This window comes from Lissotriton helveticus, chromosome 11 (assembly GCF_964261635.1).
Source record: "Lissotriton helveticus chromosome 11, aLisHel1.1, whole genome shotgun sequence".
Taxonomy (NCBI): domain Eukaryota; kingdom Metazoa; phylum Chordata; class Amphibia; order Caudata; family Salamandridae; genus Lissotriton; species Lissotriton helveticus.
Window position 1 is genome coordinate 971,074,340 of NC_136072.1, and position 25,472 is coordinate 971,099,811.

Genomic DNA, 25,472 nt, shown 5'->3' on the forward strand with positions numbered 1-25,472 from the left:
AAAAAGTAGTACATTTCTCACCCCTTAGTAATTTGTGTAAGGCCCCATGAGATCGATGAGTCACTCGAGGGCTGTAAAAGGAAAGCAACAACATACAGTAAGGTTGAGGGAATTCCGTTGTGCCCTCCGATTTTGGTGTTATAAGTTATTTGTCATAAGGGGGACTGTGAGTGGGGAGGGGAGCCGTGCCGTTGTCCCATGACCTTCCCACCAAGCTAGCATACTACTCACGGTTCCCTGTATCAACAGGGCCGAATCACCTGTGTCGCTCCCGCCGTCTCCACCAGTAGAGACGGGTGCTTTCCTGGCTCCTTTTATAGGAGTTGTGTGTTGCCAAGTGTGTCAGTGATTGTTCCATTAAGCCGTCTTATTGGCAAAGCTCTAGTGTGATTAGTGAGCACCATCTTAAAGTGGTGTGTTTTTTATTCCTCAAATCGATTTTTAGATTTCAGTCACTCTGGGTTCTCTTGTGGAGTAAATGTAATTTGGAATAATGACTTTTGTTGCATAAGTTTTTGGTATATGTATTATCAGTAAATCTGTGGTGTCAGGTCGGCCTCCATATTGGAATGGTGTGTCTTATTACAGATAAAGGCGTGTGTGGAGAAAAGGGTTCCCGTAGGGCATTGCAACGCCGGCCCGACGAGGAGCACAGCCCAATGATAAAGCATGACATCCTTTGGGGTGTGTGAGGGCATTAAGATGACACACTGTCCTCGGCAGATAGAGCAGCACTAGACTCGAGCATCTCTCACTGTCTACTTCCAAACCGTTTTCTATAGGAACAGTGACTCCCTAATGGTATAAATATATTTACTACTTATGTAAATTTTTTAGACATATGAGAGCATAGTGTCAGATACTTCCATCAGGATCTATTTACACTTAGACTCACACTATCCTGCTTTGTTTTTTGGGGATTCAAAAATTGATAAAGCTGATGAACGCTTCGATACTTGAGTGATCCTTTGATCACTCAAGCCTCAGCCTCGTGCAGCATTGAGAACAATACAAGCAAACAAAGTTTGGTGTTTCAAGTCTCAAGTGTGAGTGGTACACTTAGGTAGGGTCTGGATGGTTATGACTAGATTCCGCATCCTCTTTTCTGAAGCCTAATTTTTATGCTTAGAGGGACATCGGGATAGGATAGATGGCTCTTCAGGCACAGCTGAGTCTGTACAGATAAAGGGTATACATGCTCTACCTATAGATATAAACTACAACAACACAAGACCTTTTTCAAAACATTGGTGTATTTTTTTAAATCTGAAAGTTTAAACTTTCATATTAAAACTGTTGTCTACACAAATGTGAAGAGTGAACCCTGCAAAAGTGTGAGCTAAACAGTTGGGATATTATCTGTCTTTTAATTTCCCGTTTTGATATGCTATAAAACATTTGTCTCCAACCAGTTGATCGCAAGCTACCAGTAGCTCCCAGACACCTTCAGAATAACTCACACCCTATATTTGATTTTTAAATAAGCACATGGTCACATTTTTCTTTTAACGTTAAGGGAAGGCTTGGCTTAATTTACATTATCACCAGGCTGCAGAAAACAGAGCCTGATAATGATCAGTGCTCAGTGAGCTATATGTGCCAGGCTTGGTCACAGATGGAAAGGACTGAAGTATTTAACTCTTAAATAAAAGTCCTTTTCGACCCAATATTGGAGTGAGAACAAAATTGTTTCTGAATGCTTTTACATGGGAGAAAATTTAAATGAAAAGTTACTTTAATGATTAACTATTCATTTGCATTTTCTCCCATTTCAGAGTGTCGCATTTACAAGCAGCAGGCCTCTCGCTCACAGTGGCCAGTAGATACTGCCATATTTCTACCTGAAAAATAGTAATTTTTTTTAATGCGAGTGAAGTGAAGAAAACAGTTTTTATGACATATTAAGTCTTAATGTCTTTCTCCACTTTCAACTAAGTCAATTAAGTTGATGTTTTATGAAACATGTTTCTTCACTTAAAATTCCTCCAATTTAAACAAATATATTTTTCTTTTATAAATATGGCTCCATGTCTACAGGCCACTGGTAACAAGATGCCTAGTGTTTCTAAATGTGATACTTTGAACGGGGGTTGGGGTGAATTTAAACAATGAGTCTTATGGAATCAATATAACAAAGTTAACCCTTTTCTCAATACAGTGCCATATTTTTAAGTACAAAACACAGGCATCATTTTAAGGGGGAGAAATTTTAAGTGCAGAAAAATGTTCCATAATCTGAAAACATTTTCAGAATTTTTTTTGCATGTTAAATTCCTCCATTTTAAACAAGCATTTGCAATGCCATAGGTCTCGCATTAACGCAGGTTTGAGCTATTGGTATTGTAAATGACATTGCCTTTTATTTATGTTTTAGTTTTCAAAACATTAATAAAAGCCATTGTCATTTACAATGCCAATAGGTCAAACTCGCGTAAATGCGAGACCTATTGCATTGCAAATGCTTGTAGTTACCGAAAAGCCCTTTATACAGCACATACTGGCTCCTTTAAAGTTATTCACAAAAACAAACAAGGTGAACGTATTCGCGGAAAGTGTTACATAATAGAAACAAATGGTAAAGCTGTGTATCTGCATTTACTGGAACAAAACCACAAGAGACGTGGTGTGAAATAATCTCTCAATAATATTGGAATCCCCGAGACCGCGCGATCACTGCAGATGCGCATGTTACTGTTCCTCGACGCAGCAATCGGTTATATTTCATGAACAGTATCGTAAGTTATGTTGAACGTGGGGGTAAGACAACAAAGCAGTTGCGCCTCCAGCAATACAAAATGTTCGATGTGCAACATGTAATTAGCTTTCTAATTATGTATTGTGACTCACTTTTTCGACGGCTTTTCTCCAAAATTTAACTTGGAGTGACCTCTTATGAATTGCCACCGCCTGGCTCACAATTTGATAAGTTTACATTCTCCAGGTTAACGAAGCGTGGCAGAGACGTAAGCAGTGAGCCGCGCAACCAAAGCATCTCATAACCTGCACGTCAAACGAGTAACACAGGACTAAGATTTAAGGACACAAAACTCCCATTAAAAAGTAGTGGCGTCTCGAAGCATTTCCTGTAACCAATCTGTAAAGACAACCAAACTCATGACACTTCAAAAAAACAGGGATTCATTCAAACAATAACAGTATGCCTACACAAGCCAACAGCAAAGGTATGTGCAGAACAAATAGCGGATTTTACCGAGAAATGAACGATTTAACTTAGTGGAGGATAAACTATGTTAACGTGCACGCGTGAACCTCGAGGAGCAAAGACAAGTTATGGCTTTCTCGGTTACATCATGCAGCGGGATGGTACAGCCAATAATGTGAGACAAACTTGATTTAACGTTAACGCCGGGGGGGGGGGGGTCTCGTTTTTCCCCGCACAATCACTTAAAAAAACGGCGTCAGCTGTCTCACCATCCCGGTGTTTACTTCCACGGTCAGCGCTTCCAAGTACTCAGTCCTTCAATTTGTTCCTTGTGCCCTCGCTCCAGCTTTCCACTCACTTCCTTACTCAGCCCATGCTCACACGCTCGCTAACCTCATGTACTCAATCACTGATTCGCTCAGTCACGCCATACACTCACTCCTCCACTCGCTTACTCAGTCGCTTCCCTAGCCTACTGGCCATGCCCTCACTTACTCTCAGTCGGTAGCTCAGTTAGTCAAGCCACTCGCAGACCTGAAAACAATTAGCGCAATTTGACCGTGCTAGCATGGTTAGTCCGGCAGGGCGACGTGCACGAAACCGAAACCTTCCATGGGGCGGGACTTCCGTCTTCGGAAGCCCGCGCACGCGTCCACGGAGAGAAGCAGTGCTGGTGACGCGGGGCTCCCATGCCCGAGGGAGAGCCCCGCGGAGGCTGCAAGACTGACTTTAGAATGGCGGTAAGTGGGGCTGGGGGGCGCTGGGGGGCTTGTATGTTTGCGGCGGCGGTGGTGGCGCGGGGGGGGGGGGGGGGCGCTTGTATGTATGTGGCGGTGGCGGCGGCCGGGGGGGGGCTCTGTATGTGAGTGTGTGTAGGTGCGCTCCTGTGTGTGTGTGCGGCGGGGGGGGTGTGCCGGTGAGTGGGGGGGAAGTAGGGGGGGATGCGCTCGCGTGTGTGTGTGTGTGTGCGCGCCTTCCTGCCTGCGTGTGCATGTGTTCAGGGAATCTGTGGCAGGGGACGTGCACGGCGCCGGGCTGGGCGTACGCGCCCACTAGGTCAAACCTCCGGCAGGAGAGGCGTGTGACAGTCTGCTGTCCACATTCCCCCAAAAGTGACAACATAAGTTGTCTCGCCCTAGACAGCAAAAGCTTTGCTTTTGCTTTCGTCTAGGCGAGACCTAAAAATGTAATTCTGTTTGAGAATGCAAACACTGGGATGGGAGTCTACTGTTCCTTGCAGGCCGCCATCCCTGTGTTTCTAGTTAATCCCAGTGGGTTGAAAATATCAACCTACCTAATTAAAATTTATTAGAAAGGTCGTTCTTTGACTACAGTGATTGGAGATTTTCTGAAGCAATCTGATAGAGTATAAGTCACATCACTAAATCAAAGATAGTTTGCACAAATGTAGTGCATAGTTTGCAACCACTTTTGCGACCTCTCCCTCTGCACAGTGGGTTCCCGGAATTCTAATCCCGGCATCAGCGCGTGGGAGAAAATCGTGTTATACTGGGCAAATCGCATACTCTCCTTATGCCCAAAATTTTGAGGTATAGCATATATAAATCAGTTGTAAAGAAATGAAATGATGTGTAGCTAGAGTGAAAATAAAATATCAACAGGCGAGTAAGTCTAGATTTTCTATACCTAACTCCACATATACGTACCTATATGGAACACATATCTACAAGCTACAAAGATGTGGCGTTAGGAATAGTAAATCTAGACTTCCCTATATGAATTTATCTTTCGATATTCTGTCCTCCATATTCTTGTACCACAATATTGTTGATGTCGATCATCAGTGGAACAATCATGTAATTGTACTTGACTTTTACAATTTCATATCGTCTCAGAACCCCTCAATAAATGTACAGCGCTCTTCGATCGTCCAAAGTACCGGTGCACCATATAAAATACCAATATACATTAGTGTTATCAGCAATATTGGTAATACTTTTGTGCCTTTAGCCGTTTTCCTTGAGCAAACAAAACATAAAAATTTAGAATTTGAGTTATTTTTCCAAAAATACAGATGTTGCAAGATAAGAACGAAAAATAGAAATATACAGATAAATTATTTCCCCAAACATAAGTGACAATATAAGAGCATGAGGCAGGAATGAAGGTTATGTAATCCATCTCTGAGTTGGAGGCTTCTTCTAGGCTCTATTCTGGGAGCAGTGGAATCTTACTCTGTCACAGGAACATTCTGTTGCAGACGGGATATCAAGCTCCCCTAATCTCTCAGTTTAGCCACCCCACTCTTGGGACCCTTTGGGAACACTGGTCAGCTTCCATTAATAGATACACTTTCAGTGTCAGCCAACCAGGGCTCAGCTGTGTCAACGCTGGGATGTGACAACTGCATGTAGTAGTGACTAAGAAAAGGTGGGTCTTATCCCTGACTGAGGGTTTCACAGTCACCATAATGTTACCGAAAGTGCAAATAATTTATTTTTGTAGTTAGTTTAGGGAGCTCTGAGTGTTACCTTGCGGTTACTTCAGGGAGCTATAGTTCATTATTGACAAAGTCATGAGTAAGCAAGATCCGGGAAAATTAATTTGCAACTCCCGTCAGTATGAGGAAAGTTTTAAAAAGTTTTAAAGAGTTTAGTTTTAAGGAGTTTGGTGGTAAATGTGGAAAATAGTTGGCCAATATTTGTTCTCTCTTTGAAATTCAACGGGAAAAGGAAATAGAAAGATTTGCTCAGTATTGCAGAGCGAATGATATGCCTCCGAAATCTACTCAAAGCACTGCTTTGGGGCTTGCCATTGCAGGGCACCAAGTGGCATTTCTGAACCTAACCACTTTAAACACATACACACTTATGAGTGTTGTGTTATTGGCAGGGCCACTGCAATTATGCGATTTTGAAGTCGCTGTTTTCCGCATAATTATGGATTCGCTGCAGCTGCCACATAATCCATCATCTGCTGCACAAACTGCAAATTTGAACAAAAACATTTTGCTTCCAGGTTAAATGGATCAAAAGTTAATAAAAGTGGCAACGCATGTTGCCCCGCAGTAGAGCGTCCCTCAGAAAGGTTGACTGGTCGACTTTCTCTTGTTTATTGCTGTATTTAGTGTCAGACTGGTACTAAAGAGGTAGGGGAAACCTTGGCCCAGATAGTGTTAACCTGTAAAAATGACAACAATTTCTGGCCTCATAATTTAGTAAATCCTGCAGCACAATGTGGTTCTCTCCTGCCGCATAATTCCAGAGTCTTTGGTTATTGGCTTTTGCACATTGCATAATCTGTCAACAGGCAGGAGTCAGGACGGAAGAGGGAGAGGGAAACAGAGAGAGAGACAGGGAGAGAGATTGTTTCCAGCTGGTGGCTGTTGCTGGGATTTGTTTTCGGAGATGCTATGTCCAGCTGCCTAAAATGTCAGCCAACAAAGTTCTTTCTGAAAGGGTGGGACCTTTTGGATCCAGCCAGCAGTGTCCAGTGTAATGCTGATGACTCTTGCTTTAGGATTGTGATGGGCAGCTCCTACTACACAGTGTAATCAGGGCCTTGCGAGGATTTCCCCATGGTATTGATAGTAAGATGCTTCCCCTGTCGCCTCACCTTGGAGGCCCCGTCAGCTGCTTGTCAGACACACCTTGATGCTTACTCTAGAGGTCAGCCACTCTAGCCTTTCTCCAGGATTGTTCCCGAGAGTGATGTCCAAGAAAACACATTGTAAACTGCATGTGTCCAGAACTGCTGCAGACATCTTTCCGTTCTGCACAAATACATATGTTTCCAGATTACCTAACTCTGAACACTTCTCTCGTGTCTTAAGGGTACCAGCTGGCTCCTGATAACCACGATAGTATGAATACATGGAGCAGTGTTTCTAAAAATACACTTCAAGAACACAATGGTACTTTGTCTAATTTGAATAATCTATTCAACCTAGAAAGCCATTTGTATTGTCTAGATTTATGTCAGGAAGTTGTTGGGACATCTTTCCCACTAGATGCATGATGGCTCAGAGGCACAGTGTGATCTGCAGCTCACAGGGTCAAATATCGCAAAGGGCGACCCAGGCTTGCAGCCATCCCAGATTGAGAAAGTGAGTGCCACTGGATTGAGCACCAGTAATACCTGGCATTGAAGGTGCTAGCAAACTGCCGACGTGCCCCATAAACTGTTCTAACCCTATTGATATAAGACCTACTACATCTCATGTAGTCTTCAGGAAAAACTGAAAACTTTCCACTTCTGTGCATAATGTATACATTGTATTGTCATTGCATTTATATAGCGCGTTCTACCCCTGTCGTAGTTAAAATCCTTTCCCAATAAAGCAGCAGTAGACCCTCGGGTGACTATGGCCTATACGAGACATCTTATATATCATATCATAAGATCTATTATTCATCATTAACAATCAATAATCCTACATATCATAACAAACTCAAAATATTATTTGCGACTGGATGAGTAAACTGTCCATTCTGCGAGTAACACCCTGAAAAGCCTGGCAGGGGGCGATGGTCGGGCAGAGCTGTAAACGAGAAGCGCTGCCAGTGGGATTCCCTCGCGATGACTCTGGCCTGGACACAATGGTTAGTTACGTTTACAGCGCTAGGCACGGGTGCTGCGCAGCCTGTTTCCAGGCGCGCTCAACAATGGCTCATAGGGGGACAGGGAGAGCCACAGATTTGCTCGGATTCGCACTATTTTGGGACAGTGGGGACTCTGCCATTATATGCCAGGTCCTAAATTCAAAAGTTTGCTGAAAGCTACACACCCTGTAGTGGGGAGAGGTTGTAAATCTGGGGTCTCCAGACTGGGTACGGGGGCTGCATCCATGCAGGGCTTTCAGGACATTCACATTAAATGCAATTACATACAATTAATCTAAATAGAACTCATTTTTGATTGGGTGAAGTATCGGAGTTGGTTAAACGACCTCTTACCTGATGTATGTCTCCCCCCCCCCCCCCCACCCCCACCCCTGAAGTCCACCGATTGACTGATGTGTGTAAGTCAGTTCCAATCGTCAAACACCATCAGCAAAGTAAATAAATTATCTTGCCGTCAGAAACATACATTTTGTGTTTCGGTAGCAAACATTGTGGTGCCTATAATATTACTACATATTTTTAAAATTCATAACACGACCATTTTCTAGCCACAACCAAATAATTATAAAGGAAACCGGTTTATTAACTATGCACGTCTGATAACAAACAGATAAGTAACTGCGCCCACCTCGGCGGTAATGGTCTATTTAAAGGCTTATAATAACGCCATGCGTACTAAAAGCAAGCAGATTCCATCGCCTCTTCTAAAATTAAATTTAAGTTTTGCTTAGCCTGTAAAAGGACATGCAAATGTCTCGACTGACGGAACGGTGACAAAGACCAAAAACCAATTCAATTGATTTTTATTTAAAATGTGCAGTTGTGTAAAAAATTGCCTGACATTCAACAACAAAAGAATATATCGCTCATTTGGATTTTCAATAGAGCTCTAATCCGGTTTCTACTATTTCTAAATAAGTACATATTTCTTCTCCAATAATAATACCATCTGTTAAATGAGCTAACGGCCAATTCTGTCCCGTATATTACATTTGTGTCACTTAACGCTGGCGATATCTTATTTACCGCCCTCTTACTGTTGGCTGAGGCGGTGGGAGAGTGGGGAGGGGATAAGGGAGTGAAACACAAGGATACAAAATGGTTTGCCGAGGATCACACTAAAAAAGTCCGAAAAGAAGCAGCGTGCCTCCTTGCTTCACAGCCCTCCGTTTAGCTCTTTGCGCGCCTCTCTCTTGTAGCTGCATCTTCAGGCTGGTACCCTGGGCACCTGCTTCGGAAGCCAAACCAGCCTCTGCATGCCCTCCTCGCCACAAACACCCGACATGCCCACCTCGCTGCAGAGGAGACACGGAACACGCCGAAAGAGCCCGGTAAGTGGGAGGGAGGGGGTGTAGGCGCGTGTGTCTGTGTGTGTTCGAATGTGTCTGTGTGTGTGCGCGTGGGTCTGCGTGTGTGTATGCAGTGTGTGTGTGTATGTGTGCATGCGTGAGTGTGGAGTGTGTTTGCGCATGGGAATGAGGCACGAGAGGGGCACGGCGCCGTGCGCGCTCACAAGGTCAAATCTGAGCAAATCTGCGCTTGTGCACCCTCTCGTGTCCACATTCCCAAATACGGGTAACATTAGTTGTCTTGCTGACCGCATTCAATGCTTTCGCATTGAATGCTAGGTCAGCTCGACCTAAAAAGAATGGTTTTATGTTTTTGTTATACATGTAACGGTGCCACATATGGTGATATGTACTGTGCCACAAGTACATACGACAGTCTCTGTCACTCATTCACATATATCCCATTCATACGCACAAATGTTCATACATCCCCCCAAGACCACACGCTCACTGACACACATGGCAGCCCTGTCATAGGGCAATGAGTCAAATTATTTTGTTCAAACTTTAGTATCTGGCTCTATGGACATTATGCATAAAGTCAATTAAGCTTGGCGTGGGGGCGTCCGGTAACAATGTGCAAGGTGCTTAGCCTTCAGTAGGTATCAATGATTTTCACTGATCAGAAGTAGCCCTCACCACAGAAAATGTTGGAGATCCCTAATAAAAGTCTACAATACAAGATCAGTTAACCCTTTTATCTTAGTCAAATTCTGAATTATCATCAATGGGTTATTCGAAACACCCATGTTGGATTTGAATTCTCAGTTATGAAACACTTGTGTATTAGATTTGCTAAGTAATATTTTCTCACTGGACAAGGGTTTTGAAGTATGAGCTAAGTCTATGATAGTGACTAGGAAATTGTGAACTGAGTTGGCCTTCTAGTACACACCTTCTGAAGTTCCCTGCCAGTCAGGATTGATGTCTTACTTAATTTGCCCATGGAGTGCAGTGGTTAGAAAAGTGAGGAAAGTGATTACTTGAGTCCTTCTGTCAACTGCCTGGCTGAACTTTCTCAATCAGTTTTCTCCTAGGCAGGAACTCTAAACCATTTTTTTCCTCTCGAATACTGTTGGGTTCTGCCTTAACTTGCAAACCATATTATTTGTCTGAACTTGCTATTTTATTTAGTACCCCCTTCTAAGATATACAATGTTTTTTTTCCCCTCAAATCGTTTTATGGGATTTTCAGAAAACCTACAGTAAACAGAAGCAATGAGCTACCTAACTTCCAGAGCAGTGCAGCGGAGATCTGTTGAGCTGCAGCTGGAACGTGTGTATGGCTGTGCCAATCTGGCACACCTGGCAGCCACCCTAAACCAGTATAAGCTATCACAACAACAATTGTAGCGAATTGTAGAAGAAGAAAAAGAAAGAACAACAACAAAAAGAAGGGGGCTGAGAAAGATAGGGAGGGAGGGAAGATTACACTATGTGGTCAGGCTTCTATACTGCTGACAAGTTTCCGTCTTTGTGATTAAGTTAGAGAAGGGTTTTAGGAGGCCTGTCGGGAACGGAAGGGTAGTAAATAGGTGGGTGGGCCCTGTATCTGCACTAGATATTTAACCAAAGGCTTGTGAAGGTGATGAACTAGGGGGGTGTCTAAGGCCCTCTCCAGTGGCTGTGCGATGTGAAGGAGGCTACAAAGATCAGCTCGGAGGAGAGAGCACCTGAGAACCTTTATGGCACTTGGAGAACACGGAGCCTCTAGAGTTGGAAGCAGTGTAATTTCAAACATTCTATATAATCTATTAATTGTTGCCTTACTTTAGTAAATTGCTCTTGCTCTTCTGAGTTAGTCAGTGCATGGGTAAACATTTCCATGGCGAGCACTTGCCACATTTTGTGAATCAAGTGGATCTCAGATGGCGGTTCCATCTTTTTCTGGGCATGTGAAAGATCGGTGGCTTGTCATGTTGCGTGACGCCATCCATGGTGGGGGACAAAATGCTGAAGATGGTGGTTAGAGGAAGGGCCAGTAGAGGGTATCCCAGGCTGCTGCTGATTTGTCCAGGAATCTCCTAAGGCGGGTAGCCACCTCAATCTGGGATGTTTTCCAGAATTTGGTATAAACGGCATATATCCATCTTTTAGATCTACCTTTAGCCAGGCCTTTTATGAAATCATTCAGATCAACATCGTCGGTCAGTTTAGATAAATACTGTTTAACTGACGCCAAGGTAGAATGTTTGAGCCAATTCTGACATAATTTGCCTACAAAATAGGTAGTCACTTTCAAAACGGGAATCCACCCTGACCTGTGTAAAGCCTTGAGCTAAACCCAGAAAACAATGCTGGCACGAGTCAGCACTTCTGTGCCAGAGCAACCAGCCATTTGGATACAAACTGGATATGTTAAAAGAAGAATTTAGCAACAGAGTTTGCAACTTCTGATCGAAAATTTTGTAGTATTACCCCAACCTGAATATTCTTCTAAGTCAGGGAAAGAAGGGCCATTTCATTTTTTAGTGGTAGCCAATCCAAAGCATGTCGTCTGTGAAATTGTAGAATTCAAAAACAACATATGATTCGGGATGAGACATGCACGGTGCAAAGCCTCAGTGCCTTGCACTTGCCAACTTTTAGAACCCCAAACCGATTTAAGGTCAACTGTTTCCTTCCACAACTCGTAGCCCCCAACAGCTAACTGGTCTAGAAAGGAATTAGAGTACAATAATTTAGTATCGGTAAGTCTAACTTTGGATGTGGACTTTTCGGTCATTTTAAAATAAAATGCATTGGGATTTGACTGATTAAAATCCGTAAAATAAGTGAACCTTTTCAAAAAGGAAGCAGAACTGCCTTGTGTAGGAGATGGACAGTGTTCCCACTGGGTAACTCGCACCCCCACCCCTCCTACCGGCCCTCGGACCTCCACGCATACCATTAACACTCCTCTCTCCCATGACATCACAGCTTACATTAACACTCCGCTCACCCCTGACATCACAACTCTCACCGACAACACATCTAACCCAGTTCTGCACCAGGACGACACGCACAACGACAAATCCCACCCTTTATCCCCCCCCCCATTCTCAGTCCCCACTTCCCTCTAACAAACTACGCAGAACACACCTCCTCTCTTAATTTAACTCCCCCTCCCCACAACAGGACCATCTCCAATCCCATTTCCCCATCCACTCTCAGCCCCCATTACCCTTCCTGCACCCTCCTCTCCACTAACATACACCCATCCTCCACCTTGATCTCTCCGCTTACCACCAATGCCCTCACTCATCCCACCAACCTCCTCCCTACCTCATCCACACCCCTCCCGCCCAAACAATCTCTCCTCCCTAACACCATCTCGCATACTAACACAACGGACCCCTGCACCAACACCAGCCCACTCCCCCACCTGCACGCCAATTCCCTGGTCAGTCATTCACCTTTAACTTCCACCCCCAACACCTACCCCACGTTGGACAAGATTATGGCCACCCTCATCCAGATCAAAGGAGACATACACATTCTCAAAGAACTACTCTCCACACACACCATACACCCCTCACCCACCTCCACCACCCCTCCCAACTTGTCCCCTACCCTTCCGGTTGACTCTCTCACTCAACATTCCCCACACCGGACGTCAATCCCTGCTCGTAATCGCAACAACCGCCGTCGTCGCCCGTGCAACCCCTCACCCACCTCCACCTCCCCTACCATGTCCCCCACCCTTTCGGTTGACTCGCTCACCCAACACTCCCCACACTGGACTTCAATCCCCGTTAGCAATCGCAACAACCGCCCTCGTCGCCCCTGCAACCCTCTTTCGGACCTCGACACACTCACTCTCCTCCGCTCATACGACCCAGCCGCCCAAAAACACACATCCACCACACACCTCAACATTCCCACGATACACCCAAATCCCCTCAGACCCCCCACACTAAACAGCAGAACCTCCATCCCCAATAACCTTAGAAAAGTCCCTCTCTCTCTAGAACCTTCTACCGCCCTCAACACACCCCGTCTCAAATGCACCCTCCTCAACTGCAGATCGGCCCCGAAACACTCCGCCGCCATCGCTGATCTCCTCTTAACGCTGGACCTTGACCTAATCATTCTGACTGAAACCTGGCTAACTGAATCCTCGTCACCTATAATGGACATTCTGGTTCCACCCAACTACCATATCATTAGACTTGACAGGTCAGGCAAAATAGGTGGCGGAATCGCATGCATCTACAGGAACAACCTCTCCGTTATGAAAGGCAAGTCCACCTCCCTATCATCCTGTGAATACATCTGCCTCGACATTATCAATGAGGGCAAACCGATATGCTCTCTACACAACATTTACCACCCACCCAGAGACAACCTCACCTTTTCCCAACAAATCATGGATATGATTTCAACCAATTCCGGACGGCAGCTCACCCAAATATACCTTGGCGACTTCAACCTCCACTGGGACGATCGCAATGACGGAGTAATAAACAGTCTTAAAAGTTTCCTCAATGCCCTTGACCTCACCCAAATATGCAACAGACCGACCCACGAGAAAGGCTCTATCCTCGACCTTATCATCTCCAAAGAGGACTCCATCCAACTCGAGTCCATCCAACCCTGTGACTGGTCAGATCACCATATTGTCACATTCTTCATCAATGAAAAAGTTAAATCTAACCCGATTCAATCCACCAAGCCCAAAGTCTGGAAAAGAGACCTGAAAAAACTCAACCCAAGCTCTCTGCCTCCTAACAGCTGCAATCTCCTACTCCCACCGACCGGCGCCAAGGACGTTCAATCCCCGACTGACCACTACCTCAACGTTATGACCTCAATAATTAATGAGGCTGCACCTATGAAGCTAAAAAGAGTCTCTACTAAAATCTCCAATCCATGGTACGACGGAAGTCTCAATGAGGATAGACGAGACATGTGAAAGGCAGAACGCACCTGGAGATCAGCTCCCTCTGCAATGCACCTAAAAACGCTGAAGAAAAAGAGAAACGCCTATTTCAGGAAAATAAAACGCTCAAAACTAGACTTCTTCAGCCTCCAGCTCGACCAAGCAAAAAACCGCCCGAGAAAACTGTTTGAGCTAATCAGAGCACAATCCAAGGAACAACCCCAACCACTCAGCACTGTGCGTGAAGCTCCCTCCTGTGAAGACTTCTCCGCTTTCTTTATCCAAAAAACTGACAACATAAAGAGCGATCTCTTCATTGACGCAAGCCTCTATTCCAAACCCCACTGCATAGCACCCACTGAACCAAAAAACAATGCTACATGGTCAACCTTTGGCACCTACTCTGAAGAAGAAATTGGCAAACTGCTCAGCACCTTGAAACCATCCAATCACCTCACAGACCCCCTTCCTGCTAACGCTGTAAAAGACTTTACCCCTTTGCTTCTCCCACTCTGGACTAAAATGATCAACAGCTCACTTCAACAAGGAACCATACCTGACTCCCTCAAAGTTGGACAAGTCACACCTATACTAAAGAAACCTACAGCCGACCCCTCTGATCTGAACAATTACCGTCCCATTACTAATATCCCCACTCTCGCCAAACTACTGGAAAAATGCGCACAATTACAATTGACTAAACACATTGAACAGTTTGGTCTCCTCAACCCTCATCAATCAGGCTTCCGAGCAGGACACAGTACAGAAACTGCTATCACACACATAATTGACGACGCACTTCAAATGCTAGACCAAAACGACACCTGCCTCCTCATCCTTCTTGATCTCTCTTCAGCATTCGACACCGTTAAACATGAGAATTTACTCGAACTACTAAACACAAGAATGGGCTTATCTGGAACTGTTCGCAAGTGGTTCACTTCCTTTCTACACAACAGGTCGCAGAATTTCAAGAGCAACAACCTATTGTCCTCGCCAATACCTGTAACGCTGGGCGTCCCCCAAGGATCCTCCCTATCCCCAACTCTGTTCAACCTAGTTATGGAACCTCTCACCTCCTTACTACAGGCATCCAATGTACACTTTCACATGTACGCTGATGACACCCAACTTTATCTCAAAATACAATCCCCCAAAGACATTTTGCTCCTGAACTCAACGATCAGAAGCACCCAATCCTGGCTGGCCGATAACCATCTCAAACTCAACGCTCTGAAAACAGAGTTCCTTCTGATCTCACCTCCAGCGAAGATCTCCACCACTCAAATTTGGCTTAAACACCTAACAGCACTCAATGTCCAACCCACCATCGTGGACTCAGCAAAATCGTTGGGCATAACCCTCAACACCAATCTCAACATGCAGCAACATATCAGCAAGGCAACTAAGGGAGCGAACTTCCAAATCAATACCCTGAGGAAACTTAAACCCTTCCTCCCAGCCAAAGACTTTCAAACCGCAGTACAAGCACTATTCATCCCTCGAATTGAATATGGCAGCGTCGCCCTCTGCGGACTCCCCCTAACTACTACTGCACCCCTAAAAGCTTCTCTAAACGCTGCAGCTAGACTCATCACTGGGTCAAAAAAGCACTCTCATATTTCTCCTGACTTGAAATCCCTGAACTGGCTGCCTTTTGAAGCCAGAATACATCTGAAAATCGCCTGCATGACACACAAGGCGGTACACCTGAACTCTCCCGGCTACCTCACTCAGAAGCTGACAATCTCTGGCGGCGCTAGAAACGCCAGAGGCACAAACAATCTTTTGCTGAAACCTCGTAGATTCCGGAAGGAAAAAACCTATAAACCCTCCTTCTCAGGAATGGCACCCAGGATCTGGAACTCACTCCCTCCCGAAACTAGGCTCATCTCTTCCACTATACTCTTTAAGAAGGAAGTAAAAGCTATCCTCATGGCAAAATACACCTGAACTATTACCTCGGACTCCTTTAAAGACTCTGCACCAATCTGTACTATCTGTTTGACCCAGTTGTTTATTTGCATTACCTGTATTATTGATTTATATGATTCTGATTTATCTGCTTGATTATGCTCCCTCATGTACTCCTTCTGTGTAAAGCGCTCTGATATCTGCAAAGATCTTGTCCGCGCTATATAAAGCTTTCAAAATAAATAAGTATAATTGACCGTGAGCCTCCTGGTATTTGTCTTATGCAGGTAGTGATTGCCAAAATGTTGATAACAATACAAATCACCGTAATTGGCAGACTCCAAATACAAGTCTTCAGCATCAAAGGCAGCATAATATTTCAAATCTGAAAACAATGATTCTACGGCCTGAACGTCCCAATCATCAGAACGTATATTTTGTTTAACTACATCCCCCATGTTAACTCTAAGCACATTAGGGACATTTATAACCTCAGTGGGGCCTTGGATTTGAAATTTAACAGCATCCCACACAATCCCATCTAAGACAGGCCAAGCAGTGATGTTAACAAAAGCCAAGTCTCTCTTCAATCTGTGTGATGAGGAATGGGGTGCCAATGTTCCATTGATATGTTGAATGCATGTTCTCTCCTCGACATAGTGTCCATTGACGAGATGGAAAAAATAAAACACAAAACCAATTGACATAAAAAGGTAAATCGGAAAAAGCACCAGCCAAATATAGGTCCAAGGGGGAATTAAAAAATCTTTTTTAAACAGTCTTACACTTACAGTAATCCTTGAAGGCTTTCTTGATGTGTGTGAAACAGTGTCAAATGAAAATCTGGATTATGTGGCCAAGCGTGTTTGTAAATCAGGCATTGATAAGTCAGTTGGGTAAGTATAGTCAGTTTCATCAAGTTGAGCACGAGGCAGTGTACTCAATAAAGGACTTGGAATAGCAGGCATCTCAAGGGCAGCATCAGGCACAGGATTTGAAGCCGGGGCCAAAACAGAATTTCTCAAAATCGAAGGACATGAGACCGCCGATGTCATACTAAGAAAAATCGGCCACTCTGTGTATCTTGACATTGTCAATAGAGGTATACCTGTTTTCCTTACGACCTGGAAGTGGTGGTAAAATGGTTCTTGTGCCCTTCACACCAAGCACAGCAACTGGAGCTCTATAAGAAGGACCAAATTCTTTCTTGTTCTCGATCTTCTCTCTAACCAGTTCTCCAACTTGGGGTAGCCAGCCAACTACCGGGATCTGCAACGCATCATCCGAGGTGGAGGGCAAATGTTCCCTTGTGAGACTGTCTCTTGTCTTTTGTAGATCCTGTAAAGGCAACAGCTGCCGAGTCTAGTCCGTCAAGGGCCGGTACGAACATCTTGATACCAAAAAGCATCTCGTATGGGGTCTGCCCACCCAGAGACCTTCTAGGGAGATTATTAAGAGCACGCTTCACGCTATTGAGGTGGGCCAGCCAGTTCCTGCCAGTGCCTATAACTCGAGCTGTCAAAGACTGCTTTAAATCACGGTTCATCCATTCCACAACACTATTACCCCCAAGCCTGTATGGAGACGAAAACTTGACTTGAACCCCCAGCGAAGTCATGGCATCCTTATATGCTTTAGAGGCGAAAACCGGACCCTGATCCGAATGGAAAGTACCACAGGCCAAAATCCCTACAAAGACACGCAAGTGTCTTCCGTGAATCAGCGCTGCGGTGTGGCCACACCCACACAAAGTGTGTGCATGAATCAACTGCTACTAAGATGTACTTATACGCAGTATCAGAAGAAAAAGGACTGCAGTGATCTAAATACACACAACTAAGTGGTTTATTAGAAATGTACAACTGTGTCTGGGGCGGACGCGCACCAGTTGAAGGCTTAATCTGCTGGGAAATGTCACTTTGAAGGACATAATCACGCGTCTGTTTGTACAGTTCCCGCCACCAGAAACGCTGTTGTAACTGAGCCACAGTAGCCGAAACACCCGCATGCGCTGGCGCAACTTCTTCATGGGCCGCTGTGAGCAAAGTGTGCCTGCGATCCGCGTTGGGAATCAACCTCTCACCACCGTCATGTATTTTCTCATAAGGAACTTTATCAGGACTTAAGTGGTATGAATACTTTGAAGGGAACCCCTTAGGATATTTACTTCCCTTCTCAGTCGCAGCAACAGCTGCCAAGATATCATCATCGATCTTACTTTTGGAACGTGTAACTGCTGCAACTAAATATGTCGATACTGCTGATTTTGCGGCCTCATTGGCCAGCGAATTGCCAACAGCATGAATTCCCACGCGCTGATGACCTAAAGTGTGAATTACAAACACGAGTGGCAACTGCTCTTTAAGCTCAGCCACTCGGACCCAGATCTTTTTATGTTTTATTGTGCTACCCTTGGAATCACGAATCCTTCTGAATCCAAAAGAAGAGGTTCTCATTGTAAAACTGGACACAGTAGTAAGAATCACTCACAATAAGACTCGTGACACTAGGATCAGCGTACTCCAATGCAAGCATCAGAGCACGAAGCTCTGCCAATTGTGCGGTACAGTCCCCTAGAGTCTGCGTGTGCACGACTCAGGACTTGAACTCATCATTCACCATGGCACCTACCACAATGGCGCAGGCGGAAACGTATGCGTGTTTAGACCCATGCGCAACTTGCGCTGAACCATCAGTGTATATGATTTGTTTGGGGGCAGGTGGGAAGGGAAGCTGGGTGAGAGGCCACCCCAGTGTGCGTATCGTCTCTCATGGCAGTGACATGTTAGCAGAGATTTTCTATTGAGCAGAAGCCCATACCTGGGTGATGGGTGCAGAGACTTGGGAGAGAATGAGAAAAGCATAATCAGTTAGCAGTTGTAAGGTCCGAAAGGCCAACAGGGCCAGTCCGTGTGGTGTAAGTCCAACTGTTATGTGGGCATCTCCAAGAGAGTCCACTTGAAGAGTCACCCTCGAGGTTGTAGCTTTGTGGTCCAGAACTCCTTTCGGCATTGGAACGCCCATCAACAAAGACCTAAGGGTGTGAGTGCACAAAAGCGGGCTCATGTTATGCGTCATACCTCAGCTATCTCCTCACCCAACATACCAAGGTTGTATCCTTCTTCGGGAGGACTCATCTGTACTCTGTGATTTATGGGGATGGTTCCACTGACCTCTCAGGGGGGCGTTAGAGCAGGTCCCTGTTTCAGCTTCATGAGGTGTGAGATAATAGCCTCTGCCTCCTCCATGTGTGTATCTTGGGGTTGAAGTTTTTTAGGTCTCGCAGACCTAGCGCTGGAGCGCGCATGCGCTCCTCGCTCTGCGAGGCTTATTGTCATTCAGTAAATTTCAGAAGGGGACTTGAACCCTGGCCATCAATCCTATTGGCTGGCATCATCATTTATGCTAAACGCTGGCCTCCGATTGAAAACAAGGCTTTTTTGTTACCGCCCTGTCTCCTACGATGGTCCATTCGGACTGGATTGTTTCCTTGCGGCTTTACACAGTGGGTTTTATCTGGTGGGTGAGCACTATTTTCCAGCTTGTTTTACTTCAGGCGGCAGGATGGAGGTAGCAGTGTGCTTTCGGAGCGATCGCTATTGTAAAAAAAAAAAAAAAAACACGCCCACGAGTGGTGCGCGCGCGCGCCACTGCGAGCCATATGTTTTGAATTATCACGCCCGTGTCTTGGCTCGATAGTTGAAAACATATGGGCTTTGGTGCGTGTAACAGACACCAATAGGCCATTGGCGGAGCAATGCGCCCACCATTGGCCTATTGTGTGCTCTATTTTAAAAAATCACGCAAACAAAGCCCAATAGCGGAACCCAAAAGGAAAAGCACACGCACGATCATGTCCGTTTTCAAACCCCGGACAAAAGGGCTCTCGTCTGCGCGAGCAGTGCTGCGCAGCCCAGTTATTCGAGAGAAGTTTTACCTTTCTAATTGTTTCAGTGGAAAGGGTGGACAGGGGCAAGCGTCACAAAGAGGGTCCGAACCTAACATGCAATCGGAGTATAATCGCACATTTCATTACAATTCCATGCTTTCGGTTTCTTTTTCTCACCATAACAGCAGGTTGCCATTCTGACTGGATCACACGTGTAACCCCTCGAACCACCCTCAGAGTGAAGTTAACTAACACGGGCGAGGCAACTCGACTGGTGCACATCACCTCGAGAAGCAGCCTGACACTGGAAGCACAGCGAGCAGAAGCGCAACTAGCGAACCGGGGCTGCTGTCAGATAGGATTTCTGCCTACTGAGAACAAGCATTTGAAATGCAATAGGTCTCGCTCAGCGAGTTTGACCTATTAAAATTGCAAATACCAATACCTTTTATTTTTGTTTCGTTTTTTAACACATAAATATAAGGCATTGTCATTTACAATACCAATAGCTTAAACTCGCGTAAATGCGAGACCTATTGCATTGCAAATGCTTGTTGAATCTGTGCTGCACTGCCTGCCAAACTGGTCACTGACGATGTCGCCTAGGAGGCTGTTCCTTTGGGGCCAGTCCATCGACCCCCATCTAAGGGCATATGCAGCAGGGACTGAGCCTTCTCTAGCTTTCTGACTTTGCAGTGTTTTCCAGCCCATTGAAGTGATAGGCTGAAGGAGTGGTCCCATTGGTATCTGATTTGGTTTTCGTTGAGAAAATCTGTAAGTGGGTGGAATTCCCTAAGGTGTCTCAGGGTGGTGGGGGACAGATCTTAGAACACTTGACTGGTGTGGCACCGAAGGACCAAGTCCACCTTGCCCGAGGCCTTTTCCAGGATTACCTCCGTTTCCTCAAAGAAGTGGATTCTCGTCAGGATGTTGGTGCAACTCTCTGGAGGAGGAGATTGGTGGTGACCCTGTGTTGCCTGTCCAGCCATGGGGTCGAAAAGTCTGGGTTACCTATGATCGCCTGCAATAGCTCTACCGTGAAGGTCAGGATGTTGGTACCTTCGGCCTCTACTTGATGCGGATCTTGTTGCTTCTATTACGATTCTCGAGGTCTTCTTACTTCAACTGGAGTTGTGGCCCTCCAAGGACTGGACTCGCTGCCTTCAGTGCTCACGTCTGTTGTGCGCTCTAAGTCCTCAATTTACTGGCCAATATCATTAACTTCCCTTCTCAGTTCCTGGGTGCAGGCTTTGAAGTTGGTGTCCTGAGTAATCTGTGTGTGTCTCTCTGTCTGTGTTTGTGTGTCGGTGTCTCCGTGTCTGTGTGTCCGTGGGTGTGTACCTGTGTGTGTATATGTCTGTGTCCCAGTGTTCCTGTGTCCTTTTGTGTGTGTCTCTGTGAGTGTCTGTGTGTGTCTCAAAGCTGTCTGGGTTCCTCTCACTCCATCGCCCAATGAGTCAGGGCATGCAGGGGGTTGGAGCTTCAATCATTAATTCGCCAAGTGGTCCACCATAGCCGTTCCCATCAGGCGCTTCTCCCAGGATGCTTTCAAAACTAGGTGCCTAGGGCTTACTGTGTTCGGTTTCTGCAGGCCTCCAGAAACTTCCGGAGGGTGCCCCAGAGCGAGATCCCCACAACTCTCCAAAATGTAGAGTGTTGTGGGGATCTCAGTCTGGGGCACCCTCCGGAAGTTTCTGGGGGCTAGCAAGATAATTGATGCAGAGCCAGTGGTGTGCAATATTTACTTTGCTTAACGAAGGTGTGTATGCCTCAGCATTTGCTAAGCATCACAAGGCAAGACATTGCTGATTCTAAATGCACACTTAAAACCAAAATCTAGAAAGAATGAACATGAGCGAAAAGCTCAATGCATTTATTTTAGGGTCTCACACGTTCTCTGAATGATGACAGTTCTTCTGCAACGTATTGTAGAAGTCCATTAAAGTTTGCAAGTTAAATAAGTCATTTGCTTGCTTCTTATTTGAGAGCTTTCCTTATCCAGCTTCTGATTGTCCCACCTACTAGAGCATAGCCTCTGTACCATTTTGATTAATCACTCTGGGAGTGCATGCGTTTCCCAGCGTGCTCTCTTTCTGCATCATTAGCTCTCCCTCAATGCTCCCCCAGCACTTTGCACTTCTCTTCCTCTCTCTCGTGTTCGTATCCCTGTATTGCTGTCACCCTCAAGTGCTGTTCGCTCTCATGGCTTTTACCCTCTCTCCATATTATGCCTCTGTGTTGTTCTCTCCCTCCCCCCATCCTCGTGCTCATTATTTAGTGCGCAGCTTGGTGAGGGTATATCAGCCAAGGGCAGATGAAATATGCTTCCAATACCCAATAACGGAGGGGTTGTAGCACCTAGTTTGCAGTTGTACTACTGGCAGAAATAGAGAAGGCACTACCAGGAGTGCTGCACACCAGGGTTGTTTGCGTGAAAATCTTTCCTTAAGTTCTGGATTCAATGGAGTGCGCAGACTGCATGTGGAGATATATAGTTCATACCCTGGAAGTAAATTGAGGATTCCACAAATCAAAGTATATAGTGGACACCCAGGCTAGATGTTGTAGTGGACAGACTAATACAGAGGAGCTGAATGGGGCACAAGATTGTGTTTAAGTGACCTCTTATCAAAGGCGACATTACATGAGAAAGCGGGACAGTCACTGCTTGGATATCTACAATAATATAAGCTATGACAAACTCAGAATTTCTGGGCAAAATTCCTTATATTGCCTCAAGCATCCAAGACCTAAAGGTATGTAGTACATTCCAGTATGTTTGACTAAGGGTCGTGATGCTGTATTCCAAAACGTAAGATGATGGGTACCCAGAAGAGAAAACATCATGATGAAAATAGTTCTGGAGTACTGAGTCTCGACTTCCTGGTGGTAACAGTGAGCTCCTTACTTGATTCTAGTATATAAGTAAAACAGTAAAACATTTTAAGAATACAGAAACAGTCCATTTCGTACCAGGAAAACTGTATACCTATGATAAGCTTCCACCATAGAACTACAAATCAAGTAGTTACTTTGATCTGCATGGCCAAAGCTTTCTACATGGCCCGTAATTATGCAATTCTGAGTGCAATATGAGAGTCTTTGCCATGAGGATTTGTTGAGAAACGTTTTTATTTCTTAGAAATGAAGTATGACTTTAATGAAAAAATGAGGGCTATGGTAGTACGAGTACAGTTACTTTCTTACATCCCTTAAATATATTGCCTTCGTGGTAAAACTAATTCATCCTCACCAAGCATTGATCTGTTTGAGTTAAAGGGAAAGAAATGTGGTTATGTGACATTAAAGCATGGAGATTTGCTTTTTTGCTAACTTGAAACTTGTGAAATGTCGATATAAACTTAAAGCAAATGGTTTGCAGGATAGTATTGTTCCCATGTGTATGATATTATCTGCTTGGGCTATATTGCCACCATTTCCACTTAAAGCCACCTTATGTATCATTGTTCCCTGTGCTTAGTACAATTGAACCACAACTATTTTGTCTCATATTATCTTTTTTCTGTTACAGAAAGATGCTGAAGATGGAAATATTTGCAAAGACCAGGGTAAGCAAGCGGCGAAATGTTAACAGTAACACATAAACATTAGAGCTGTGGCTCTGGTGTACAGGTCGGGCATCCAAATTTAATTTCAAGCTTAATACATTTTAAGCCTAATAAACAATACACATTCTTGTAGTTCTATAAATAAAAATAAAAACCTGTCTATACAAAAGAAAACATACCTACAATGAGGGCAAGCAACTGCACGGAGCCAACAACATTGTGTATACAAGAGCAACAGCAACATAGGCAGAGTTATCAAAATGTCTAAATTGCACTGAAACGTGTAAGAACCTGGGATCAATGGCAGTTCATTGAATTTGCAAATATAGGTTTAGCAAGTTTCACAGAGTACAAATTAAGAAGCGACTTTGTCAGGATAAATACGAAAGAAGGTATGAGTACACTTCACTTGTACAGTCAGTGCTTGTGTGGGAGGGGATAAAAGCTTACTGCATATGTAGAGTTTTAGAAGTTACAGGGTTTTTTGAGACGTGACATTTATCACAGAGGGAGTAGAGAGAAGTAATATTTATCTCCACGTTGTTACTGACTTTAGTAGACCACTGGAGACTGCTCTTGATCACAACGATTGCCAGTGTTTAGTCAGTGACAGTGGAGGACCAACCAAGATACCATCCTTCAGTTTATTGAGCCTGGAGACCAATTAGAACAGAAGCCCATTAGGTTTGATTAGCAATTTTATCTTAAGCCTTGGGACTATGTCGGGGAGTGTTCACTTGGGAAGTTGGGGTGCAAACAAAGAACAGCTTCACTGTTGGGGCACTTTTGTACAAATAAGGATCTCACAGGGCACAGTCCTTAGGATAACAATTTAATCTGAAAAAGGCAGATCATTCTGGCTCTCTGAGATAAATATATGGGCAAAACAATGAGCGTAATAGTAATTTATCATTAGTAGAATTTGTTTTATGCAAGGGTGCCAGACAATACATGCCAGGTTTGTGAGACACACAGTAGTTGAAAGTTTGTCGACTCCTTGAAACTGGCTTCCCAAGTATACTTTTCTTGTGATTACCAGTTTGTCAACCCAGGTGAGGGTTAGGCAGGCCATTATAAAGGTACACCAGTCTTTGATGAGGAGTCCGTTTTGGCATAGATGCAGTAGGATGTTGTGCTCAAAATTGCAGTTTCCTAAGATCATTCAGGCTGATGAAATTTGAACTGCATTTATCTCAGCAAGTCTTGCCGAGGGTGGCCAGGAGATCGAGAATTCCCAATGCACATTTCGAAGTCTAAATGAACCTTTACATGTTTAGGGGTAAGTCAAGTTGACGAGGAGGCATTTTCACCATATTATTGAAATTTAGATCAAGATGAAGTTTGCTGTCAGATACTAAGCCTATGCCTTCTATTTAACCGCATCGCTGCGGCGGCTTTTCCCGCTGTACGCGGCAATTTTAAAATTACCGCGTTACATGACGAGCTCAGCTCGTCATGAGCGCACGGCAGGTTACGCTGATGACGAGCTGAGCTGGTCATCAGCCTGGAAGGGGTTAAAAAAATGTGTGTGATTGACATCCGTCATTCTAAAAAGAGTTGAGACTCAGACCTGAATGGAAAGAATTGAGAGAGGTGTGACTAGGAGTGTAACTTTTGTTTTCTTTTTTTCATAATTCAGATTGATGAAATGGAGTGATATCCAAGCTTATAATTATATCTTTCAAACATTTTGAAAGATGGATGTTGAGAAGGGTCACAGTAACATTTAGGCATAGTTTCTCTTTGTCCATCAGTTGGTGGATCAGTGATCAATAAACCCCTGATTTTAATAAACGGTAAAATATATTGGTACTAATCATAAATGTTTGTGCGTGTGAGTTTGGCACTTTCTCAGATATATAAATAACACATGGGTACTGTGATATAGGTGGTGGAATGAAAATAGTCTCAATGGAAGAGTTAAACCCCATTCAGGAGAAAGTAGCACCCCTTGAGGAAATTTGCGTTCGGTGCCCAGTTTAGTTTGCAAAGTATATGAAACATGATCACCAGCCTCAAAGGGACTCCCTTACTCTCACCGTGTTTTTGAAGGTTAAGCTACATGAAGTAGAGCTTGTTGGGATGAAATGCCTTTGCATGAATTGTGAAGCTGTGCAGACCATTGTATGTTTCTAGATAGCCTT

The 25,472-nt window shown here is 44.6% G+C and overlaps 1 protein-coding gene across 2 annotated transcripts in view; it reads left to right on the forward strand.

Moving 5' to 3' along the window:
• Positions 1–25,472, forward strand: part of HPS4 (HPS4 biogenesis of lysosomal organelles complex 3 subunit 2) — a 287,681-nt gene that overhangs the window by 154,937 nt on the left and 107,272 nt on the right. For both annotated transcript variants that reach the window (XM_078667309.1, XM_078667310.1), the window contains exon 9: positions 23,292–23,328. In XM_078667309.1, the coding sequence (XP_078523435.1) occupies positions 23,292–23,328 (37 nt within the window). The remainder of the gene's footprint in view (positions 1–23,291; positions 23,329–25,472) is intronic.